This window comes from Typopeltis vanoorti, unplaced genomic scaffold (assembly GCF_054136105.1).
Source record: "Typopeltis vanoorti isolate ZY-2024b unplaced genomic scaffold, IOZ_Tvanoo_1.0 HiC_scaffold_24, whole genome shotgun sequence".
NCBI classification, from domain to species: Eukaryota; Metazoa; Arthropoda; class Arachnida; order Uropygi; family Thelyphonidae; genus Typopeltis; species Typopeltis vanoorti.
This window is the reverse complement of record NW_028328064.1, coordinates 4,763,092-4,785,531: the sequence shown is the minus strand read 5'-3', so window position 1 is coordinate 4,785,531 and position 22,440 is coordinate 4,763,092. Positions and strand designations below refer to the sequence as shown.

At 36.5% G+C, this 22,440-nt stretch overlaps 1 protein-coding gene across 2 annotated transcripts in view; it reads right to left on the bottom strand.

Moving 5' to 3' along the window:
• LOC150092192 (disintegrin and metalloproteinase domain-containing protein 11-like) overlaps window positions 1-22,440 on the bottom strand; it is a 1,236,934-nt gene that overhangs the window by 792,877 nt on the left and 421,617 nt on the right. For both annotated transcript variants that reach the window (XM_090415260.1, XM_090415259.1), the window contains exon 16: window positions 15,152-15,260. In XM_090415260.1, coding sequence (XP_090271386.1) covers window positions 15,152-15,260 — 109 coding nt within the window. The remainder of the gene's footprint in view (window positions 1-15,151; window positions 15,261-22,440) is intronic.

Below are 22,440 nucleotides of genomic sequence, written 5' to 3'. Positions count from 1 at the left end.
ATTTATTCCCTTCAAATCCTGGGGACCAAATCTGAGAACAATAGTCTAAGTGTGGTCTGATCAGAGACTTATACAACGGAATGATAACCCTTTTATCTCTGCAGGTCAGTGTCCTTCTCATTATTACAGCAATCCTCTATGTTACCTTCACCACCTTTGCAATATGTCCAGTGGTGAGCTATAAGGGGCTTGCACGAGCCCTTTTTTAAATTTTTCTCAAATTTGCGAGCCCCTGGTTCTTCTTGTTTCCTTTTTTATTTTTTCAAAAAAAAATTTTTTTTTGAAACATATTAAGCGACGAACTCATACGGTAACCTAACAAAAATTAGTCTATTCGGCAGTGTACAGATTATTTGGAATTATTGTTTCAACTCCTCTATAACAAATGTGCCCAAGTTTGAAAATAAAATAAGCGCATGTGCTATATTTACCCTTCTCCCTTCTGGTAGCCAATCATATGTTTTATAAAAGATTATAAAAGATTTCATTCTTATTATATTTTGATAGTTAAGAAATGTTTTTCTTATGTAAGATAAATTAACACAGTTGATTGTTTGCAAATATTTCATGTTTAGATCATGAAATATTTGTTTAAAAATTATAGCCTTTAGAGGTTGATTGTCCTCTGCAGCGTCCCATCGATGTTTCCTAAACCTCAAGACCTTACATTTTGCTGCGTTAAACTGATATCCCCATTCATTTGCCCATCTATCTAGCTTATTCAATTCCTCTTGCAGGGCTACCACATCTGCACTATTACTAATAATCCTTCCCAGCTTACCATCATCCGCAAACAACTGAATATTCCCTTGCAATCCACTGACAATGTCATTGATATAAAGGTTAAACAATATAGGTCCTAGTACTGAGCCTTGTGGGATCCCACTTGTAATCCTCTGCCTCCTTGAAACTGTCCCACCATACACAACTCTCTGATACCAATCGGACAGCCAATCCTGAATCCAGTTGACCAATCTAACAATGTAAGAATGCTTTGAAGGAGGACAGAAAAGAAGAACTAGATAATGCTCTTTCCAAATTAGATTGGGATATAGTAGGACTTTCTGAAGCAGGAAGGAATGAAAACCAAGTTACTAAGAAAGAAAGATATATAGTTCATAAAGTACGAGAAGGACAGGGAGGAGAGGAATTAATGATAAAAAAGAAATGGAAGAACAATATAATAGATTTTACACCAATAACAATAAGAATTACTCTATGAAATAGATAAACCTAAAAATAATGCAAATATATGAACAAACCTCTGGACATTTGGATGAGAAGATAGAGAAATTCTATGAAGAATTAGAAGACTGTTTAAGATTAAATCCGAATAAATGGACTAATAATGGTAGATTTTAAAGATTTTAACTGTAAAACTGGAACAAAGGACAATAATGAAGCAAGTATAGGAGAGTTTGGAATTGGAGATAGAAATGAAAGGGGAGAAAGAATAGTAAGATTTAAGAAAGTCAGGGTCTATTTATAATGAATACATTCTATAAAAAGAGAAAGGCACAAAAATGGGCATGACAATCACTGGATGGTATAACAAAAAATGAAATGGATTTCATTTTGTGTAACAGAAAAGAATTAATAGAAGATATATCAATAATAAATAAGATATATTATGATAGTGACCATTGAATGGTCAGAGCTAAAATCAAATTAAACAATAGAAAAAAATAGGAGAGAAACAAAAATAACTAGTGTTAAAATACATTAAATGATTAGAGCACAGAACAAAAAATTTGAAAAGATTTTGACAGAAAAACTTATTTCTAACAAAGAAATATTCAATAGCTGTGTGACAAAGTAGTTACATATGGTAGCGAGACATGGAGCATAACAGAGATACCATGTGAAGATCTGAGGATAGCACAGAGAAAACTGGAAAGAAGAATGCTAAAAATTATTAAAAAGGATAAAGTTAAGAAGGAAGAAATAAGAAAACAAACAAGAGTAAGAGATATAATAGAAGCGATAAAAAAAATCAAAATGGAGATGGGCTGGTCATGTAGGGAGGATGAGAGACGAAAGGTGGATAACGGAATGGCAACCAAGCGAGGGGAAAAGGAAATGGGGTAGACAGAGAAAAAAATGGAGAAATGATATCCAGACATGGAGAGGGGTGAAATGGTGGTCAGAGACAAAAGAAAAGAAAATCTGGAAGAAGTTGGGGGAGGCCTATGTCCCACTACAGTGGATGAAGAAAGACGAAGAAGAAAAAGCAAGTAAATGAATTAAATTTGTTGAAGCTTCTAAAAAAGAGATGATGCAGTCCTTCACCATTCTTTTCATCTTAAAAAAAAAAAAAAATTTAAATAAATAAAAAAAACATTACATTCCAGCACTTATGTGATATTTAGAACCAGTATTTTATGAATTTAAAAGGCTGCATATTGGTATCTTATACAATTTCTGGATGTGGCTGAAAGCTAGTAGACCTTAACTAAGTAAGGTCCTTAAATCCATAATTGATCAGCTGGCTGAATAGATTATACCTCTACCTTGAAACCAACATCAATGGATTTAAATTCCACTGTAACATACCACCTATGGATATTTGTGGAATATCCAGAGGTGGTAGTGACTTTTATTATCTACTGTGCAGTAATGCACAGTATCAGAAACTTGAAGTGGCCTGCTAAAAAAAGAAAAAAAAATTAGTTTGACCTCTAAACCAGAGTTCCAGGATTATGTAACCCTCAGTCCACTTACGGGCTATGGGTTACATAATTTGGGAATGTGCTGTAGAATTACGTCATCATCTGTGATTGTAATAGATCCTTTTAAGTGCACATGACCTTCCAACTAGCTTTGGATTCCCTTAGATTTCTTAGGAAATTACATGTGTCCTAATGGTTGGTTTACCCAATCACAGGTAAAAAAACTTTGCAACCTCTATTGGACCAACTAACTCACTATCAACTGAAAAGTCCTGATAAAGTTTCTTTGCTTCTGGACAGGATTCAAACCCAGGACTTTCAAGCTGAATGAGATCAGTGGCGAATTCTCCATGCTTGCTATGCTTGCTGCACAAGCTCATTAACTGAGAAAGAAATAATATTAATTTGTTAATAAATGCATGCATTTATAAGTATTCCATTTAAGCTTTTATTTTTGTAAACAGAAGACATTTTAAGCTTGAGCGGCAATAATTGAGCTTTGCGTTGTGTACCGAAGGCCGACATTAGTCAAGCTACCTTGGCTTGCTCAGTTGTGGGAGCATCCAGGTCCTCGCTTCAGCACTGTGATTTCATGCGTGTGCATAGCCATTTCCACGTCATCTCACCCTGTTGCTTAAACATGGGCCATACGCAGCCAAAGTAGCTCTAGCCAGTGAGCTTCAGCCAGCCTTTACAAGTGTGAATGTTTCTTGGGAAAATTAAGTTACAACCAACTTTTTATGACGATGTTATTGACCAGTTCATAAAGAAGAACTGCAGGGTAGAATTTGTATTCAATTAGCTAAATTCAAAAAGATAGAATATCATTTCTAAAATAAATGTTGTATTTGTATGATTAAATGTCCATAAATTTCTAAATACAGGTAACCCTCATATAATGTGGTACTTATACAACGCGGTTTCGATATAACGGTCTAAAATTGCAGTAACCCTTGTTGAACATGGTACTTATATAACACGGTTCCGATAAAAACAAGGTCTACAAATTGTAGTAACCCTTTACCTTTTCATATGTTTTTCACCGAGTGACTTCTTCTGTGATCTGAGACTCGCATAATGCGATTTATATAACACGGCATTTCTGCGGAACCTAACATCCGCGTTATACGAGGGTTACCTGTACATAGTTTTAAATGGTCAGTAATTCATTAATCCGCTAATCAGAATTCAATCACACCTCTCATTCCCTGAATGATAACAAGAGCAAGCATGAATTTCAAGACCAGCATTCGCCCCTGAATGAGATTATCATAACCAACTGAGAGATGGAGTTTTGCCACAGAATTATTATTATTATTACATGACACCTTCAGGGAGTCCAAAGGATTCATCGAGGGAGGGCACCTACTCTACAACTCTGTCTCCACCACTCAATCCACCAACTACAAGAAATCACAACTACCATCATCATCTGCACCAGCATCATCTACTGCCCACCACCACCTCCACTGGTATTTTTACAGACAATCACAAATATACGTGCCCACAGAAGGATTCAAACCTGCAGCCTTTTGGCTGGAGAGCGGATACACTAGTTCTGGCCAACTCTGCCAACCAGGCCGGCTGTGGTTATAGTTATTATATTCTTACATAATTAACTAATTAACTCTTATGCAGTTATAATATGTAATAGAATTACAGCCTTTTCTCAGCATTACTATATAAAAAAATAAAAATAATAAGCTCAACTGAGATTTATTTAGTTCAACACTATGACAATGTAATCTGATATTTGCTTTTCTTTCAATCAATAGTGTGGCCATTCAAATTCTACTATGGATGCAAATATTTATAAATCTTTAACTGGTAAATGACTTTCATTGGCTGGTAAAATATAGATAATCACCCCACTTATTGGGGAACATTTCTATTGTATTTTCATAGTACTCAAAAAAAAATTATCTTGAATTTCAGAGTAGGGCTTTTCTTCATTCTTCAACCCTTAATCCACCCATGGTATAACTGAACAAATTTATAACTTTTTCATGGACAAATATAAACTTTTAGTAAAGTTTCTTGGTTCTGTAACTTTGGTTCTTCAACAATAAAATTTTAAGTGTATTTTATTAAATATCTCTGCAGCAACCTACACAAAAGTGCAAGCCTGAACAAAACTGTTTAGTATTTAGTAGATTTTTCAGATGATAAAAGAAATGCACTTTTTCTAATACAAAGTGATCTCTATTTCATTTTGAGCAGGATACAAATGAATTTCATATTGAAAAGAAGAGTGTGTAAGAAATATTAAAGAGACACACAATGAAAAGAAGAAAGCATATCAAAAGCTTATAGCAAGTAAGTCAGCTTGTGCTCATAGAAAATACAGAGAAAAATGTAAGAAAGGATTGAGTAAAAGTAACTAAACAAAAGTCAGGAAAAGACTTTGGTAAGAACATAGAAAACAAATATTAGCAAGTTGATAAAATAACAGCCTTAGCTCAGTCAATATAGACGAAGCCCTTTCATCGAAAGACCTGAGTTTGATTCCAGTCAGTGACGTGAGGAACCTTTATCTGGTCTCTTTCGACCAAAGGTGAATTAGCAGGTCTCATGTGAAGGTAGGGGTTTTTTCACTCGTAAACTCGGGTTTTTTGTACCCCAGAACAGGCAAAAACCGGCCCACGTGAACACACATGGATTACAGTCATGAATACGTCCCAGCTATATGCTGGTCCTGAGCCCAGATAAAATTGGGGGGGGGGGGGCAATGGTGAACTACCCTGTAAAAAATCTCACCAGGAATACTTTGGGGCAATGCCTACAAAGTTACCTACAGTCGGAAACAACTGAAAGGGAAAATCAGTCAGTCAGTGATAAAATATGCTAATTTCTAAGCTATTGCAAAAGCTTAGAAACGGACGAAAGAATACTGTAAAAGGGAATCAGAAATGATAAAGTTGACATGAAAACTGAAGATAAAGATATTCTCGATGTCTGAAGTAATTACTTTAAAAATATTGCTAAACAAAACAAGCATTATCAGCACGATGATAGAAAACTTCCAAAAGGAATGCAATCAGGAATACATATCCATACTTGAAGTCATCAAAAACCTGAAATGTGCAAAGACCTCAGGAGTTGATGAAATTCAACCAGAAATGCTCAAATATGGAGGTATAAAAGTTTTACAGTGGCTGTACTGCACAGTAGCCTTGGGCAGAGGGTCAAATTCTGGATGATTGCAGTAGAGCTCTCATAGCTGTTGTTGTTATGTTCCATTGAGTCGTTTTCCACTCCTTGTGATTCTATGAACATACATTCTCCATTCAGATCTGTCCCTGGCCATATCTTTCAGAATTTCCAAGCGCATTCCAGTTGCTTCTTTAATTCCATCCACCGATCTAATTCTTGGTTTTCCTCTTCTCCTGCTTCCATCAACTTTAGCAAGCATCATCATCTTCTCCAAACTGTAATTTGCTCGCATCATATGTCCGAAGTATGACAATTTTTGCTTGATGATCATTAGCTTTGAGGGAGCAATCTGGCTTTATTCTGTCTATCACTGATTTATTGGTTTGCTTCGCAGTCCATGGTATTCTTAGTAAGTGTCTCCAAACCCATAATTCAAATGCATCTATCTTCTTTATTTCACTCTTATATAACCAACTTTCACATCCATACATTATCACAGGGAATACCATTGCTTTCACGATTCTGATTTTTTGTTACGAGGCTAACATCTTTAATGATCTTGCTTAAATTGTCATTGCTTTCTTTCTGAGTAATAATTTTCTAACTTCTTCAGTACAATAACCATCTTGATCAATTCGGGATCCTAGACGCACAAAATTGTTAACTGCTTCCATTTTCTCCAAATCTACTTCAAAATCATTAAGTTCATATGTTGCCATAACATATGTCTTTTTGAGGTGAAGTTTAAGACCATAATTAGCACTTTCTTCTTTAACTTTCATAATAAGTACCTCCAAATCTTCTTTACATTCTGCTAGCAAGGTGGTATCATCTGCATACCTCAAATTATTAATATTTCTTCCACCAATTTTAATTCCAACTGAAGACTCCTCCACTCCTACCATTCTTAAAATGTTCGCTGTACAAGTTAAACAGGTACGGAGATAAAATACATCCTTGTCGCACCCCTTTACCTATAGTGAAATACTCAGTTTCTCCAAGATCTGTTCAGACAGTAGCTACTTGTTCATAATAAAGATTCCTCAGAAGGATAATGAAATGCTCTGGGACTCCCATTGTTCTTAACACATTCCACAGTTTCACGTGATCTACAGAGTCAAAAGCCTTGCTATAGTCAAGGAAACAAAGGTAGACATTCTTTTGATATTCCTGTGCTCTTTCTATTATCGATCTCACATTGGCGTGCTGATCTCTTGTTCCTCTGCCTTTTCAAAATCCTGCCTGTTCATCTGGCCTTTCTCTTCATGAATGGTTCCAGTCTTTTCTGAATGATCTTAAATAAGACTTTAGTTTCATGAGAAATCAGTGCTATAGTTCGGTAATTTTCGTACTCTCTTGCATCACCTTTCTTCAATAAAGGTATATAAACTGATTTTTTTCCATTCCCTAGACCATGTAGTTGTGATCCAAATTCACTGACATAGAGCTGTTAAAATTTTAACTGCCTCTTCTCCCAGGGCTTTGAGCAGCTGAATAGGCATTCCATATCCTCCTGGCGCATTCTTACAGGATAGCTGTTGCAATGCCCACCTCACTTCACTCTCCAGTAATACTGGCTCCTGTGTATAATCCTGCTCTTCAAATTTCTCAGTAATTTTGGAGTCCTTTCTGTAAAGGGCTTCTGTATACTCTTTCCATCTTTCTTTGATGTCTGCAGCTTCTGTAAGATATCCTTTGTGTTTACTTTTCAATATTGTCACCTTGGCACTAAACTTTCCTGTTAGTGCTCTGATCGTTTTGAAAAGATTACTTGTTTTTCCTTTCTTGTTTTTATCTTCTATTTGTTGGCATTCCTGGTTAAAGTATTTTTCCTTGTCTCTTCTGGCTTGTCGTTGAAACTCTGCATTCAAATGTCGTACATCTGCAAATTTCCTGTGGCCTTCATTTTCCTCCTTTCCTGAGCAGTTTTGATGGCATCTTCTGACAGCCATTTATTATTATTATTATTATTACCCAAGACCCCATGGAGTCAAAAACTCATCTAAGAGGTGCTTTTATCAAACACACAGCTCATCATACCATGCTTTAAAAACACTCAAATTCTCTGCAGACACCACACTCTCAGGCAAGGCATTCCAATCATTCACAACTCTGCATGAAAAAAACCTGCTTCTCACTCCCCTACTCACACCCTCTTTACACAGTTTCCAAGGATGACCTCTGGTTCTCCCCTGATCTCCCACTATTTTCTGTAGAACCTCTGCAGCACTGATCCTATAACAACCCCTTAATAACGTGTAGGTCTCTATCATATCTCCCCCTTTCCTGTCCACCAGACTCTGCAAGTTGCATCTTCTCAATCTTTCCTCATACTCGACATTCCAGAGGTTAGAAACTACCTTAGTCAGTCGCCTCTGGACCCTCTCCAAAATCTCTTCATCCTTCTGAAAACCAGGTGACCAAATCTGGGCACAATAGTCCATGTGTGGCCTAATCAAAGCCTTACACAATGGAAGAAGAATCTCCATACTTCTACAAGTCAGTGTCCTCTGCATCATTCCCAAAAGCCTTTGTGTTGTCTTCACAATTTTGGCTATGTGTCCCCTAAATTTCAGATCCTTATCCACTATCACCCTCAGATCTCTTATTTCCTCCAACCTCTGACAATTTAAACTTCTTTTTCTTCTTACAAACTGTTGGAATATTCTTCTTTGCTTCTGTTTTAATTATATCTTCAATCTCTTCCCAAGATCATATCTGATTGACATCATTTGTGTTGTTTTCAGTTTCCGTAATTTCACATATATCGTAGCCACTAATAACTCATGGTCTGTTCCACAGTCTGCACCGGGAAAAGTCTTGACAGACTGAATTGCATTTCTCCGTCTTCTTTGTCCAAGTTTATAGTCAATTTGATTTCTGTATTTTCCAAAAAACAAAGAATTCTCTGCACAAAACTCAACTAGTCTCTTCCCTGTAGTGTTACGAATACCTAAACCAAAACGACCTGTTATTGGCTCTCATAGTACCCCATCTATAAAAAGGTAAAAAAAAAAAAAAAAAAAAATTTGAATGTGAGAATTACAGGGGTATTTCCTTACTAAGTGCTACTGGTAAGATTTATGCAAGTGATCTTGAGAAATGGCTAAGAACAATTGTGGAAAGGAAGCTTGAAGAACAAGGTGGATTCAGACAATATAGAGGTTGTCAAGATCAGATTTTCACTTTAAGACAAATAGTTGAGACATCTTGGGAAAACAAGGATTTGCATACAAGTTTCGTTGATCTGGAAAAGACATATTACAAGGAGCCAAGAGGAAAGATCTTCAAAACACTACAGTTAAGCTGTAAGTCAGAAATTATTGCTGATTCAGTGAATGATGGTGAATAATGAAAGTCAATATGCTTGTATTACACATATCTTTTGTGATGTTTGACAATTAAGGACATATAAAAATCATTATGCTAGCAAACAAAATCCATGTGTTGATGCAAATAATCATTATTAAATGCAAAAAGCATTTCACATGATCCAATAAGGAGAATTCATATTTTGCCTGTTAAAAATGATGAACATATAAAAGAGATGCACAGATTAAATGCTGTAAATTAATGAAAACAAAATAATCCTTCTGCAGGTTCACACCATGGAAAACTTGTCACAGCTTTTACTTCCTCTAAATGATCAAGTGTAACCAAGTGGAAACATTTTCAACAACTATCTCTAATCCAGAATATTTTAATAATAAGGTGTGACACTTTTTGCAAACTTGTATGTAAAAATACGATTTCTGCATTACTTCAACCTTGGTATCGCCTCTGGGTTTGGCTCACAACGATGAGACCTCAATAAGGTCGAAACCAGTCTGGGTAATGACCCTTCCCATAATGCATAGCATTATACATACCTGTAAGGATATGTGCTTTGCATTATGGAATACAAAGGCAAGTAATGTGAAGTCATACACCTTTACCATGAGTTTCCTCAGTCCTGAAAATAAATCAGGTGCAAACTTGTTTGCTTACACTTGAATAAAGGATTAAACCAAAGTATATAATTTCTTGGTATCTTTAATTTATCTAAATGATCACGTTTGGTTATCCTTTCAAGCATTCTGGCACAACATGATGGTTGCTTTGAGCACCACTCCTTGCTAAAGGAGTTTTATATGATTGACACAAAAGACTTTTTCAGTACATGGCAGGAAGGTAGATAATGATGGGTCACCCATGGAAATTGTGTAAGTGTGTGGTTAGCAAGATTGTTAGGACCGGATTTTTTGGTTGGAAGGCAATGAATGGGTGGAATAGGTTGCGAGAAGTGATGCTGAGTGCTTTGTTAGTAAATGAGTTTAAGGATAGGTACATGAATAATGGCTAGTATGTAAATAATGGGTCTCCTGCAATCAGTTTTCTGACTCCATGTAGATACCTCCATAATAATAATAATAATAATAAAATGCAATATGCAAGCTTCTAGGAAAACTGTAAACTGTATTTCAAAGATACTTCCAAAACTGATAATGAATATATACGAGGGTGGGCTGAAACGTCCTCGGCCTCGACCATAGATGGCAACACTATCGGTGCAATTTTTTTTTCTAAGTTGGTCATCTGTCATAAGCATCTGTGTGAAACTGCAAGTCATTCTATCAAGTAGTTTGTTTCATACAGCTTTCTAAAGTAAAAGTGTTGTCTGTAAAATGGATAAAATTGAGTATCATGCAGTTATAAAATTCTTTGTAAAAGAAGGTTTAACACCAAAAGAAATTCATTCGAAGTTCATAAAAGTTTATGGACACTCTTCTCCTTCATTTTCGACAATTAAGAAATGGGCTGCCGAGTTTAAACGTGGCTGTACCAGCCTTGAAGATGATCCACGTGAAGGACATCCAAAAAGTGTAACACCATAAATCATTGATGAAGTTCACGACATGGTATTGGATGACTGGTGAATCAAAGTGCCTGAAAATGTTGAGACTATAGGCATTTCAAAAGAACATGTAGGATATATTTTGCATGAAGAACTACAAATGAAAAAGCTTTGTGCAAGATGGGTGCTGCACTTGCCTTAAAAATGCTCACAGTAGATCAAAAACGCACTCGTATGAAAATCTCTGAGCAGTTTAACAAGAATAAAACTGATTTTGTGCATTGATTTATTACTATGGATGAGACTTGGATTCACCATTACACACCAGAATCCAAACAGCAATCGAAACAGTGGATAGAAGCCAGTTGTTCAGCGCCAAAAAAGACAAAGTCGGTTTTATCAGCAGGAAAGATCATAGCATCGGTATTTTGGGATGCTAAAGGCATTTTGTTTATTAATTATCCTGAAAAGGGTATAACAATAACCGGGGAATATTATTCTGATCTTTTAACCAGACTTAGATGAAAAAATTCGTGAGAAAAGACCCGGTTTGCAGAAGAAAAAAATTCATCTTTCATCAGGACAATGCACCTGCCCACAAAGGTGTTTTGGCAATGGGAAAATTAAGGGATCTGCACTATGAATTGTTGGAACATCCACCCTATTCCCCAGATTTGACTCCCTCTGACTTCTTTTTCTTCCCAAAACTAAAACTCTTCCTCGCTGGTCAGCGTTTTTCTTCGAATCAAGAAGTAATTGCTGCTGTAGAGGGGTATTTTGCAGATCTTACTAAGAACCACAACAAGGACGGGATAATGGCACTTGAGCATCGCTGGAATAAATGTATTAGTCTTAAGGGAGATTATGTTGAAAAATAAAAATAATTTTGAAATTATAAATTCGTTTTTTCATTGTTATTCCGAGAACTTTTCAGACTACCCATGTATATATGCAGCAACAGAAATATACCATGAGTGAAAATGAGAACATGATTTATAAAGTAGATGGCAATATGAAATGGAAATTGCAGATGAAGAAGAGATTATGGAAAAGATATAAGGAGAGAGAGTGGTGGGGAGCAGATGCAGAGGTGGTTACGGGGTTGACATTGGGGAGTTCTTTCACTTGGTTGAACAGCGAGAAGGAGTGATGACAAGAGGCCATCCCTGGAAGTTACAAAAGGAAACTGTGAGTAAGAGGGTGAGGAGTGGTTTATTTGCATGGAGGGTGGTTGAACCATGGAATGCATTGCCAGATGGAGTGGTGAGAGTGAGAACGGTCAATGAGTTTAAGGAGTGGTATGATAGACTTCGTGTTTCTTGGGGGGGGGGGGCCTCCCCTCGATGAGGTTTGACAGAGTTTATGTTCTTAGGAAGGACCTCCCACGATGAGGCTTTTGACTCCATGGAGGCCTGAATAATAATAATAAAAAAATAATAAAGCCTCAGACCAGGAAAGTGTCCAGCTAGATTAGGAAGGGAAAATGTGAATATGAGAAAAAATTATCCCTCAGATCCAAGGAAAATCTAAAGAAATTCTTTCATTATGTGGCCAGGAGGAGAAATTATTATGGAAGATTGATATTTTTAGATGAAAATTGTAGTAGAGTGACTGATGTGGAAGACATAGTGGAGTTGGTTAATGATCACTTTGTTGGAGTATTTCATCTTGGAAGAGAAGGGGATGGGACTGGATGGGATTTCATCACAGATTTTAAGAGAATGTGCTAGGGAACTGATAACTCCATTCACTTCACTTTTCAATGAGTATCTGGCTATTAGGAACATGTCCAAGGAGTAGAAGGGATGGAAGCAGTGGTGGGATTCAGCTGGTTCGCACCAGTTCGGCAGAACCGATACCTAATTTTTTGTTGAGTTCGGTGAACCAGTTGTTAAAATGGCACTTGTAATCAGGATTATCTTTAAGGTGGGCACCTTGGCAGCCACCCAACGTGGAAATCATAAAATTACATTCCTTACTCTTTTTTAACATTCATCTGTGTTAATATTTTTTCATTAATATTTTAAAACACTTTCTTATAACATAATCTAGTTTTGTGTACCTCTTTTATTGTTCTTATTTAAGTATTAACTGTATGAAATAATAAACTACCTTTCGATATATCGTTTTTTTATACTTAAAACGGTCATTAGGGCAGCAAAACGGTTGTTAAATTATTTGAATCCCACCACTGGATGGAGGGTAACATAATGTCATTGCATAAGGGTGGTAGTAGAATGGAAGTGTTGAACCAAAATGGTTTATATTTCTTCAGTAGTCATTAAGATTTTGAAGAAATTAGTGACAGATTATATTCAACATTGTGCAGACAAAAGTTATGTTATCTATGACGATCAGCATGGATTTGTTATTATTATTAACATCTGTCCTCCATGGAGTCAGAGACTCATTGTGGCAGGTAAACACTATTGCACACACTGCTCATCCAACCCTGCTTTAAACTAATTTAATGTGTCTACATTCACAATACACTCAGGCAATGCATTCTACTCACCAACCACTCTCCATGCAAACCTCTTCCTCACTCTTCTGCTCATACCTTCCTTACACAGTTTCCAGTGATGGCACTTGTTCTATTACCCTCTCTCCCATTCTATGAAAAATCTCTTCCATGCCAGTGTGCTCTTGCTTTGATAATCTAATTGTGTTTTATAATAAAATAAAAAAGTGGTTGATAAGGAAAAACTAATATATATATTTTTTTTTTTAACGAAAGCATACAACAGGGTGCTACATGATAAGGTGATATTTAATTTATAACATATGGGTTTAAATATTAACTTAGTGAATTGGATTGGCTGTCTAATAGCAGAGAGTTATGTATAAGGAAGTGGTAAAGAAGAAGCAGATGGTTACAAGTGGAGTCCCACAAGGGTCAGTACTAGGCCCCATATTGTTTATCCATCAATGACACTGTCAAAGGATTACAGGGAGATATTCAGTTGTCTGCGTGAAGGGTTATTAGTAATAGTGTCGATGTGGTAGTCCTTCAAGGGATTTGAATAAGCTGGAGATGGGAAAATGAATGCCAAGTCAGTTTAATGCAAATAATGCAAGGTCTTGATATTTAGATTCATCAATTGAGGCAGTATATTCTTGGAGGAACTGTATTTAGACTAAGTACAGAAGGCAAAGGCTCTTGGGTGGTGATTGATAGAAACTTGAGGTTTAGGGGACATATTGCAAAAGTAGTGCAGGTAACCCAGAGGACTGCTCTAATAGTGAGAAGGATGTAGACTGACACATATAGGTGATTCCACTGTATAGAGTTCTAATCAGAGATCAGAGATGTGAAGTCATCTGGATTACTCTACTTGGATTTAGTTACTAGGATTTGAAGGGGATAGATTAACCTTGGAGAGGGTGCAAAGATGGATAACAAAAATTATATCCAGACTCTACAATGTTAACTATGAAGGTATATCGAGACCTAGCAGACTGCAGATTTGGTAGACAGAAGGAGAGGTGATATAACTGAGACATTTAAACTGCTGAGAGGTAGTAACAGGGTTGACACTGGAAAGTTCTTTCATAGGGAAAAACAAGAGGAGGGTGGAGCATGGAGGAGGAGACATCATGAATGGAAGCAGTAAGTAAGAGTGGGTGAGAGTGACTTTTTTGCATATAGTGTAGTTGGACCATGAAATGCCTTGCCTGATAGGGTAGTAAGAGCACAAACAGTGAATGGGTTTATGAAATGATATGAGACTATGTGTTGTTTTAGATGGGCCTCCTATGATGAATCTTATAACTCAATGGAGGTCCTGATTAATAATAATAATGAACGCACCTCATTAAATTTGAAACTAGTGCAGGTAAGCAGGTTGATTCCTCATATTGCATATTAATATGCACGCATCTAAGAGAGCATACTGGATGCAATCAGATATTAGGGCAATGCAATGTGAAGTCATCTAGCTCCATACAAGTAGTGCAAAGTTACTCCATGTGCAAACTTTTGTTTGCATATACTTGGTTAAAGGATAAAAACAAGAATATTATTTCTTATTAAGTATAATATACTTGCTTAGCTACATTCCATATAAATGCTGTTGCATAGCATGATGACCTGGGATGCCTTTCACTCTAGCTGTAAAAAATTCTTGGCAGCAATTGACTTCTTGCTAATCATTTTTTGACTCTATTGAGACCTCAATACTAATTGTTACAACTTGAATTTTCACATGGCATTGAAATTATAAACTTAATTTTTACTAGCTTTAATCATGAAAATATCAACTAACATTATAAAATTCTCAGTTTATTTTACCTGGTGGCTCTGTTCTTTATAAACAGAATAAAACAAAATTTCTGAATTTTTAACTTTATATTAAATATTAAATTATAAGATGATGAAAGCAGAATATCAGTATAAAGAATTTACATTGATTATATTTAAAAAAAAAAGGAAAAAAACTAAATCTTTTACTTTTTTTTAACTCAAAACTATCGCTGAAATATGAAAATATATTACCTGGTTAGGCTTATTAAAAAGGCAGATACCATGTCCAACACGAAGAGCATTGATATAATCTTGAAGGCTACACATTGAAAAGTGGTATGGCTGGATTCTGTTCTCACCACTGCAGGTAAAGATATATTCAAAGAGATTTTGTCACACACAAATATACACACACATCAATGTTAATTTATTCATTTGGATATACAGTCAACTCTTACTATAATAAATCCATGAGAACCAAATGAATCTTTTTTCTTTAACAGTGGACTGTTTGTTGTGGTGAATTTCTATGGAACTAGTAATGCTGCTATGATACTTTAGATGAAAATTTTCAGTAGAGTTTGTTATTTACAGTCAATCTTGGTTGCCACCAGGTGGTAAAGACTGAAGTAGATGATACATGTTTATCTTCACAAACATTGGCTTTAAGTTTATGCTACCGAATTTGACTGTTTTTTTTTTTATTATTTGATTGTTTTTTTTACAAAATTACTGTCTCTGTCTTGTGTTTCACTTAACTTGTTATTTACAGTTAATCTTGGTTGCCACCCAGGTGGTAACCATGCTAACACATCACCCAGTATTAATATTACATTAACATTAATATAAAGAATATTAATTATTATTATGATGATGACACCTCCAGGGAGTCCAAAGACTCATCGAGGGAGGACACCTACTCTACAGTTCTCTGTCTCCACCAACTACACCAATGCCATCTACTGCCCACCACAACCACTAGTATTTCCACAGACAATCACAAAAACATTCATGCCCACGGTGGGATTCAAACCAGCAGCCTTTTGGTGGAGAGCAGATATGCAAACCACTTGGCCAACCAGGCCGGCATTAATATATTACATTAATATAATATATTAAATTAAAATTGTTATAATTTACATTACATGTAGCAGAGCAGAAAAGTGTATGTGTGTGTGTGGTACTAACAATAAGTTAAGGAGAAAACATGGAGAAGATGACAGTGATGGTTGGTATGAATGACTAATAAGTAGGGTGATCATGTATTTGAGATTTCATGTAAAGAGATTTCAGACTAACATTAAGGACTGTGCAGAATAAAGCATGAGAGGGAAGGTAGCGAGTGTGATGCCTCGGAATGATAATACAGAGCAAAGGAGAAGAGCTGTGATAATGAATGAGATGATAGCAAGAATGTATACAAAGAAATACTCAGAGTACATCTGAGAACAAACAGAAATTATATGAGAGAGCTGGATTACATTTAAACACAGATGGACACAGACATTTGGAGAGAATGTTCTTTTTTATGCAAGTGAGTGATTTAGGACAGGTAAACTAGTGATGCAATGGAAGAAGTTAAGGAATGGACTCGGGAAAGGTTTTAGGCTTGAAAAATCAGAGAGCATATACTATATTGCAGAATCAAGTAGAATCATTAAAGTGTAATAATACCTATGTGAATAGTGATAATGCACCACTAACTTTTCTATATACAAATGCCAGAAGCATTAAAAATAAAGAGAATGAGTTCGTGATATTGACTGATTCAGTGTTGATTTTGCTTATAACAACAATCTCGAAGAGTTGGTATGACTCAAAGACAAAGACAAATTATCTTAGGCAGCATCTAATATATGGAAAGAACACAAGAATCGACAGTGTTGGACATGGTCATAGCTTCGGAGTATCTGATTTTAATTGCAAAATTTTTTACTTAGGCCCCCAGTTGGTGAGAGTGATCATGGAGTCCAGGCATGGAGGATGAATATGATGCAGAAGTATCAAGTCAAGGAATTTATTTGGAATTATAAGGCAGACAATTATAATCAACTTAGAAACCAGCTTGGCATAGTACAATGGATGAAAGAATATGAAGGAAAAGAAATATGCTGTGTATGGAAACTGGTTAAGAAAAATTTGTTAAGAGCAATGGCATATTGCATATCACAAGTGAACACAATAAAGCAATTTGGAGTAAAATAGATGGATGACTAGAGAAATTAAACAGGAGTTGTAGATGAAAAATAAGTTATGGAAATCATATTTATTTGATTTCCATAAGTGGAAAACAGGCAAAAGTGAAAAAAAAAAGAGGAAGATAAGGCTCAAGCTAAGAAGTTGATTAATAAAGTAAGTAGAAAATATTACAAAATGAGGGAAGACAAGCACTGCAATTCTAGAGAATCCCATCTTTTTTTTTTTTTTTTCAATATCTCTCCAAAAGGATGAAAAATGACTGTGGACAGATTATCTTCATAAATATATATGATAGTTGGGATATTTAATGATCACTTTATTAGGATATTCCATTTTTGTAAAGCAGGCTTTATGGCTAGAGGGATAAGGCAGGAGGTTGGGTGAAGGATCAGAAATTAATGAAGAGGATGTGTTCAAAATATTGAACTCTCTAAATATCAGTAAAGCAGGGGGTATGAGATGTGATTCTGCCACGTGTTAAGAAATTGACAGCTCCACTGATCTGACTGTTTGATAAAAGTCTTGCAAAGGGGAAAGTTGCTGAAGAGTGAAGGAAGGAAAGATATTATTATTGCAAAAGGTGGTGGGAGTATGGAGGTACGAAACCATAGACCAGTTTGTATTCCATGTGTGGTTGTATGATTTTGAATAATTGGTAAGAACTAATAAAAGGAATTCAGATGAAGACAATATTATTTATAACAAATGGCATGGATGTGCCTTAGCAAATTTTTATATTTTATAATAGAGTAAAACTTGACAAGGTACCACATGACAAGTTGCCATCTGCCTGCTGCATAGGTTATCAGGTTAGTGTAGAGGTTCCCAAACTTTTTTAGTTCGCAACACCTTAGTCAGTGAGTGTCTCAGTAATTTTTTCAGAGCACTCCTAGGCCAAAAGAAATACCTCACAGTTCTGTTTATTAAGTAATTAGGTTCAAAATATTTAATATGTATTTGTCTCCTAAAACCTCAGTGGCTTTTTGAAAAAATAATACATAAAAGTAGGACACTGTGCAGCATTCTGCCACACATTCAGGGAACTGGGTTAATGGCTTGTTACTGCCTTTCTTACAGATATATCAGAAAGTTGCATGTGGAGGAGAAGTATTAGGGAGTAAGAAGGTTAGAAGTGGGAAACCACAAAGTTCAGCACTGAGACTATTACTGTTAAATATTTATGTCAAGGGACTACACAGAATATTCAGTTGTTTGCAGATGATGTGAAGTTTGAAGCATTAATAGTAACAATGATGATACTAATAATAAGCTTAAAGGACAGGTAAATGATTGTGAATATCAGTTTAATACATCTAAATATAAGGTTTTGACATTTTGGATCCAAGGATGGGATGTTTCATATTTATTTCGTGGAGTTATACTGGAAGAAGCGTATCTTGGGGTGACTATAGATAGAAATCTGAAGTTCATTCCAGAGGATTGCTGCAACATTGAGGAGGTTGTTGACCAGCATAGGGCTGTCCTTTGCATTATGGGGTAATAAGGCAAGTGATAGGAAGTCATTAGCCTGTATATACGAGTTGCCATGTCCTGAAAATATTTCAGGCACAAACCTTGTTTGCTTACTCTTGTATAAAGGATTAAACCAAGAATATAATTTCTTGGCATCTTTTATTTATAGTATAACCAAGTGGAAAACTTCCAAAATCTTTAATTATGGTATAACCAAGTGAAAAAACTTTCAACAAGTATGTGGTTGATGGACAGGTATCAGCAAGTGGTATATGGGGGGAAGTGAATCTGCCAGGGTAAAGGTAATCAGTAGTGTGCCCCAAGAATCAGTCCTTGGACTATTGTTGTTTAATCCATACATTGAGATCTTCAATTATTTGCTGATGATGCAAACAGGCAGGGCAATCAAAGATGCTACTGATATACAGTAATTACAGGGTGACCTGAATAGGGCGAGTGTGTGGGCAAATAATAATGGCTATCAATTCATTGTTGATAAGTGTAAAGTTATGCACTTTGGTGTAATGTGATATCCAAAAGAATATTATATTGGTAGAATATGCTTAGAGTAACTGACAAGACTAGAGATCTTGGAGTTATGGTGGATAGAAAGTTGCAGTTCAAAGGTCACATAACAAATAATTGCAAACACAACTCAGATGATATCTGCAATGCTGAAACAAACATTTGCATGTAAGGATATGAAAGTCATCAACTCACCTGGACTACTGTGCACAGATTTTGTCTCTCAGGTTCCAAAGGGATAAAGAAGCTTTAGAAAGGCTGCAACAAAGATGATATCAGAATTATGGAATATAGATCATGAGGACAGATTGAGAATATGTGGAATGCACACACTGGTAGATTAAAAAAAAGAGGGATGACATGATAGAATTCTATGAATTTTTGAGAGGACTTTATAGGATATTACTTGATAAAATTTTTCAATATATGTAAGCTGGTGAGAGGCCAAAAGGGTCATCCATGGAATTTAAGTTTATGTGCAGCGAAGAAAGGGATAAGAGCTAGAGTTTTCTTTCATAGAGCTGTTGAGTGAGTGGAACAGTTTACCTGTTGAAATAGCGAGTGCATCCAGTGTGAAAAAGTATGACAGCTGGTGTGGACTCCCTCAATAAATCCTCGACTCCCTGAAGGTCTTATAATGAAAATAATACTACTACTAATAAACTTTTCACTATTTTCACTTTCCCAATTGTTAATGACATCTTGTGGTTAATGTTGAACCACCTGAATAACGATGTCTGGACCATCATCATGTTGCAATTATGCCTCTCTGCCAATTAAATGTACTACAAAGTGGAAGCTGAATTCAAATTTTATTCTTAAACTTAACGTGTGTGTCTGCATGTGTGTGTGTATCAGGTGTCAGTAAAAAGTATTAATGATTTTAAATGATGTGCTATCCTTTTTTCCTGTAATATATAACATTTTTCTATGATTAAGTTTAATGATTTGATTAGTTTTATCAAGTTTTTGTAATGACTCTAATAGCTGTATTTATATCTATGTTATAATAGAAGCCTAGTGTGGAAAGCGAGTGCAGTGGTACATTAGCTCACTTAGTTATAGGAATAAGATAAATACATTATGGGGAGAAATACGTGTATATCTCGAATCTTACACAAAATACAAGAAAATATATGTCAATGGCATAGACTGTTTCAGAGTTGTTAGCAGTCGCTAGCAAATTCAGATAACCCTGAAAATCTGGATTAGAAAAGTGATAAAAGCTGCATTAACACGTTCACCTCAGAAAGTGCTTCACACATTTATCATACCAACGGTACTTCTTATTACCGGATGTGTGGCACTTCCACATCATGCGGGCAGGCTGAAATGACACAAAGTTTTACAATATGCCAGTTACAACTCTTTCAGCAGAATTTTATTGCTGCTTGTTTGTGTACCACTTCCATGTTGGGCTGGTGGGTGACCTCACTGACACAAAGTTTATGTGCCATGTTAGTTGCACAGTTTTCAGTAGAATTTATCTTTTTTTTTTTTTATGTTGTGCCCATATACAGGAGGTTGGCTGGTCAACCCATAGTACATTAGTACTGTATATGGGCGATGGGTTGTGAAAGGAGAAACTTGTTTACATTTGATTTGAACGCCTGTATATTGTATTCCTTGGGAAATACGTCAGGGGGAAGGGAAGACTGTTCCACAGTACTGCAGTAATAGGGATGAATGAGGAGGAGAAGAAACTTGTTCTGTGGGTTTTGAGGTGTACTGTAAAATGATGTTGGGTGGCAATTGTACGTGTTCCAATGGGCTTGGTACAGGGTGGGGGAATTATTGAAGCTGTTTTAGATGAACCTTTTCCATGAAAGTATTTATAGAATATACAGATTGCAGAGACCAAGTGTCTATGTGAAAGTGGGGGGAGCGAGTTGGTGAGGGATGGGTCGTTTATTAGTCTAATTGCTCTCCTCTGTATTGAGTCTAGCATTTTGAGGGAACTTTTTGGAGCCCCCACTCCAGATGTGAGAGCAGTATTCGAGAGCTGGGCGGATTCGTGACTTGTATAGTGTTAGCAGCTGTTTAGAGGTGAAGTAGCGTCTTGAGCGAAAGAGTAAACCTAGTTTTATGGAAGCTGAGGATGCAATGGTTGTGATGTGTTTATGCTAGGAGAGGCTTGATGTCAAGGTAATTCCGAGAAGAGAAATTTCATCTTATCTGTGAATTTGAGTGTTATTGAAAACAATGCCAGGGGAAAATGGTTCTTTTTTGTGAGAAATAAGATAGAACTGGGTTTTACTAGCATTGAAGTTGACAAGGTTGTCTGAGCCCCATCGGAGGATGGCTTGGAGGTCGGAATTAAGGGCAGTGGTGGTTGATGTTCTGTGGGTTGAAGTGAGTTGTGTAGGGTAGGGTTTGTCAAATGAAAGGGAGGAATGTAGTGTGCTGTCATCTGCAAAACTGTGTACTGGTTAGAGGTTAACTGAAGTAGGTCATTGATATATAGAAGGAAGAGGGTCGGTAAGAGAACTGAGCCTTGAGGGACCCCAGCATTAGTTGGATGGTGAGAAGATAGGGAGCCGTCTACCATCCCACATAGTGTGTGTCCGGACAGGAAGCTGGCAATCCATCTGCAGAAGTCCTGAGGCAGTTCAAATGACGGGAGTTTGCTTAGTAAGCCTTTGTGCCAGACTCGGTCAAAGGCTTTGGAGATATCAAGTGAAACTACTTGGGATTCGCCAAATTTCTCCATAGCGCTTGTCCAGTGATGAGTGATGTATGAGAGTAGATATTTTAATGCTTAGTAGATCTCCTGTTGAATGGCTTTGGCGGAATCCGTACTAGTGATTGCTTAATAGCCGGGTACCTTCAAAGTAGATTAGGATTTGACAGTTGATGATTTTCTCCATTACTTTAGATAGGACTGAGGTGAGTGAAATAGGGCAGTAGTTAGATGGCAGTGATTTGTCACCCTTTTTAGGAATGGGTTGAATATTATAGGCCAGCTTCCAGGTTTTGGGATATATACCAGTGGAGTAAGAGAGTGTGTACAGGTGACATAAGATAGGAGTTAGTTCAGATGCATAGATGTTCAGAATAATTGGAGGAATTCCGTCTGGGCCAGGAGACTTTTTTGTGTCTAATTTAGACAGCAGGTTTGTGATGTCTTTTTGGCAAAAGGATATAGGGGGCATTGTATGTTGGGCAGTTGGAATGACTGGAGGGCATTTGTCATTGTCAGTTATGTGTGCACTGGAGGCAAAGTGTGATGCCAGGAGGTTAGCTTTTTCTATGGGTGATGTTGCATATGAGCCATCTGGGTATGACAGAGGTGGGAATAGTGTAGGGCAAAAGTTACGGCCAATTGCCTTGGTAGGGGACAAAAG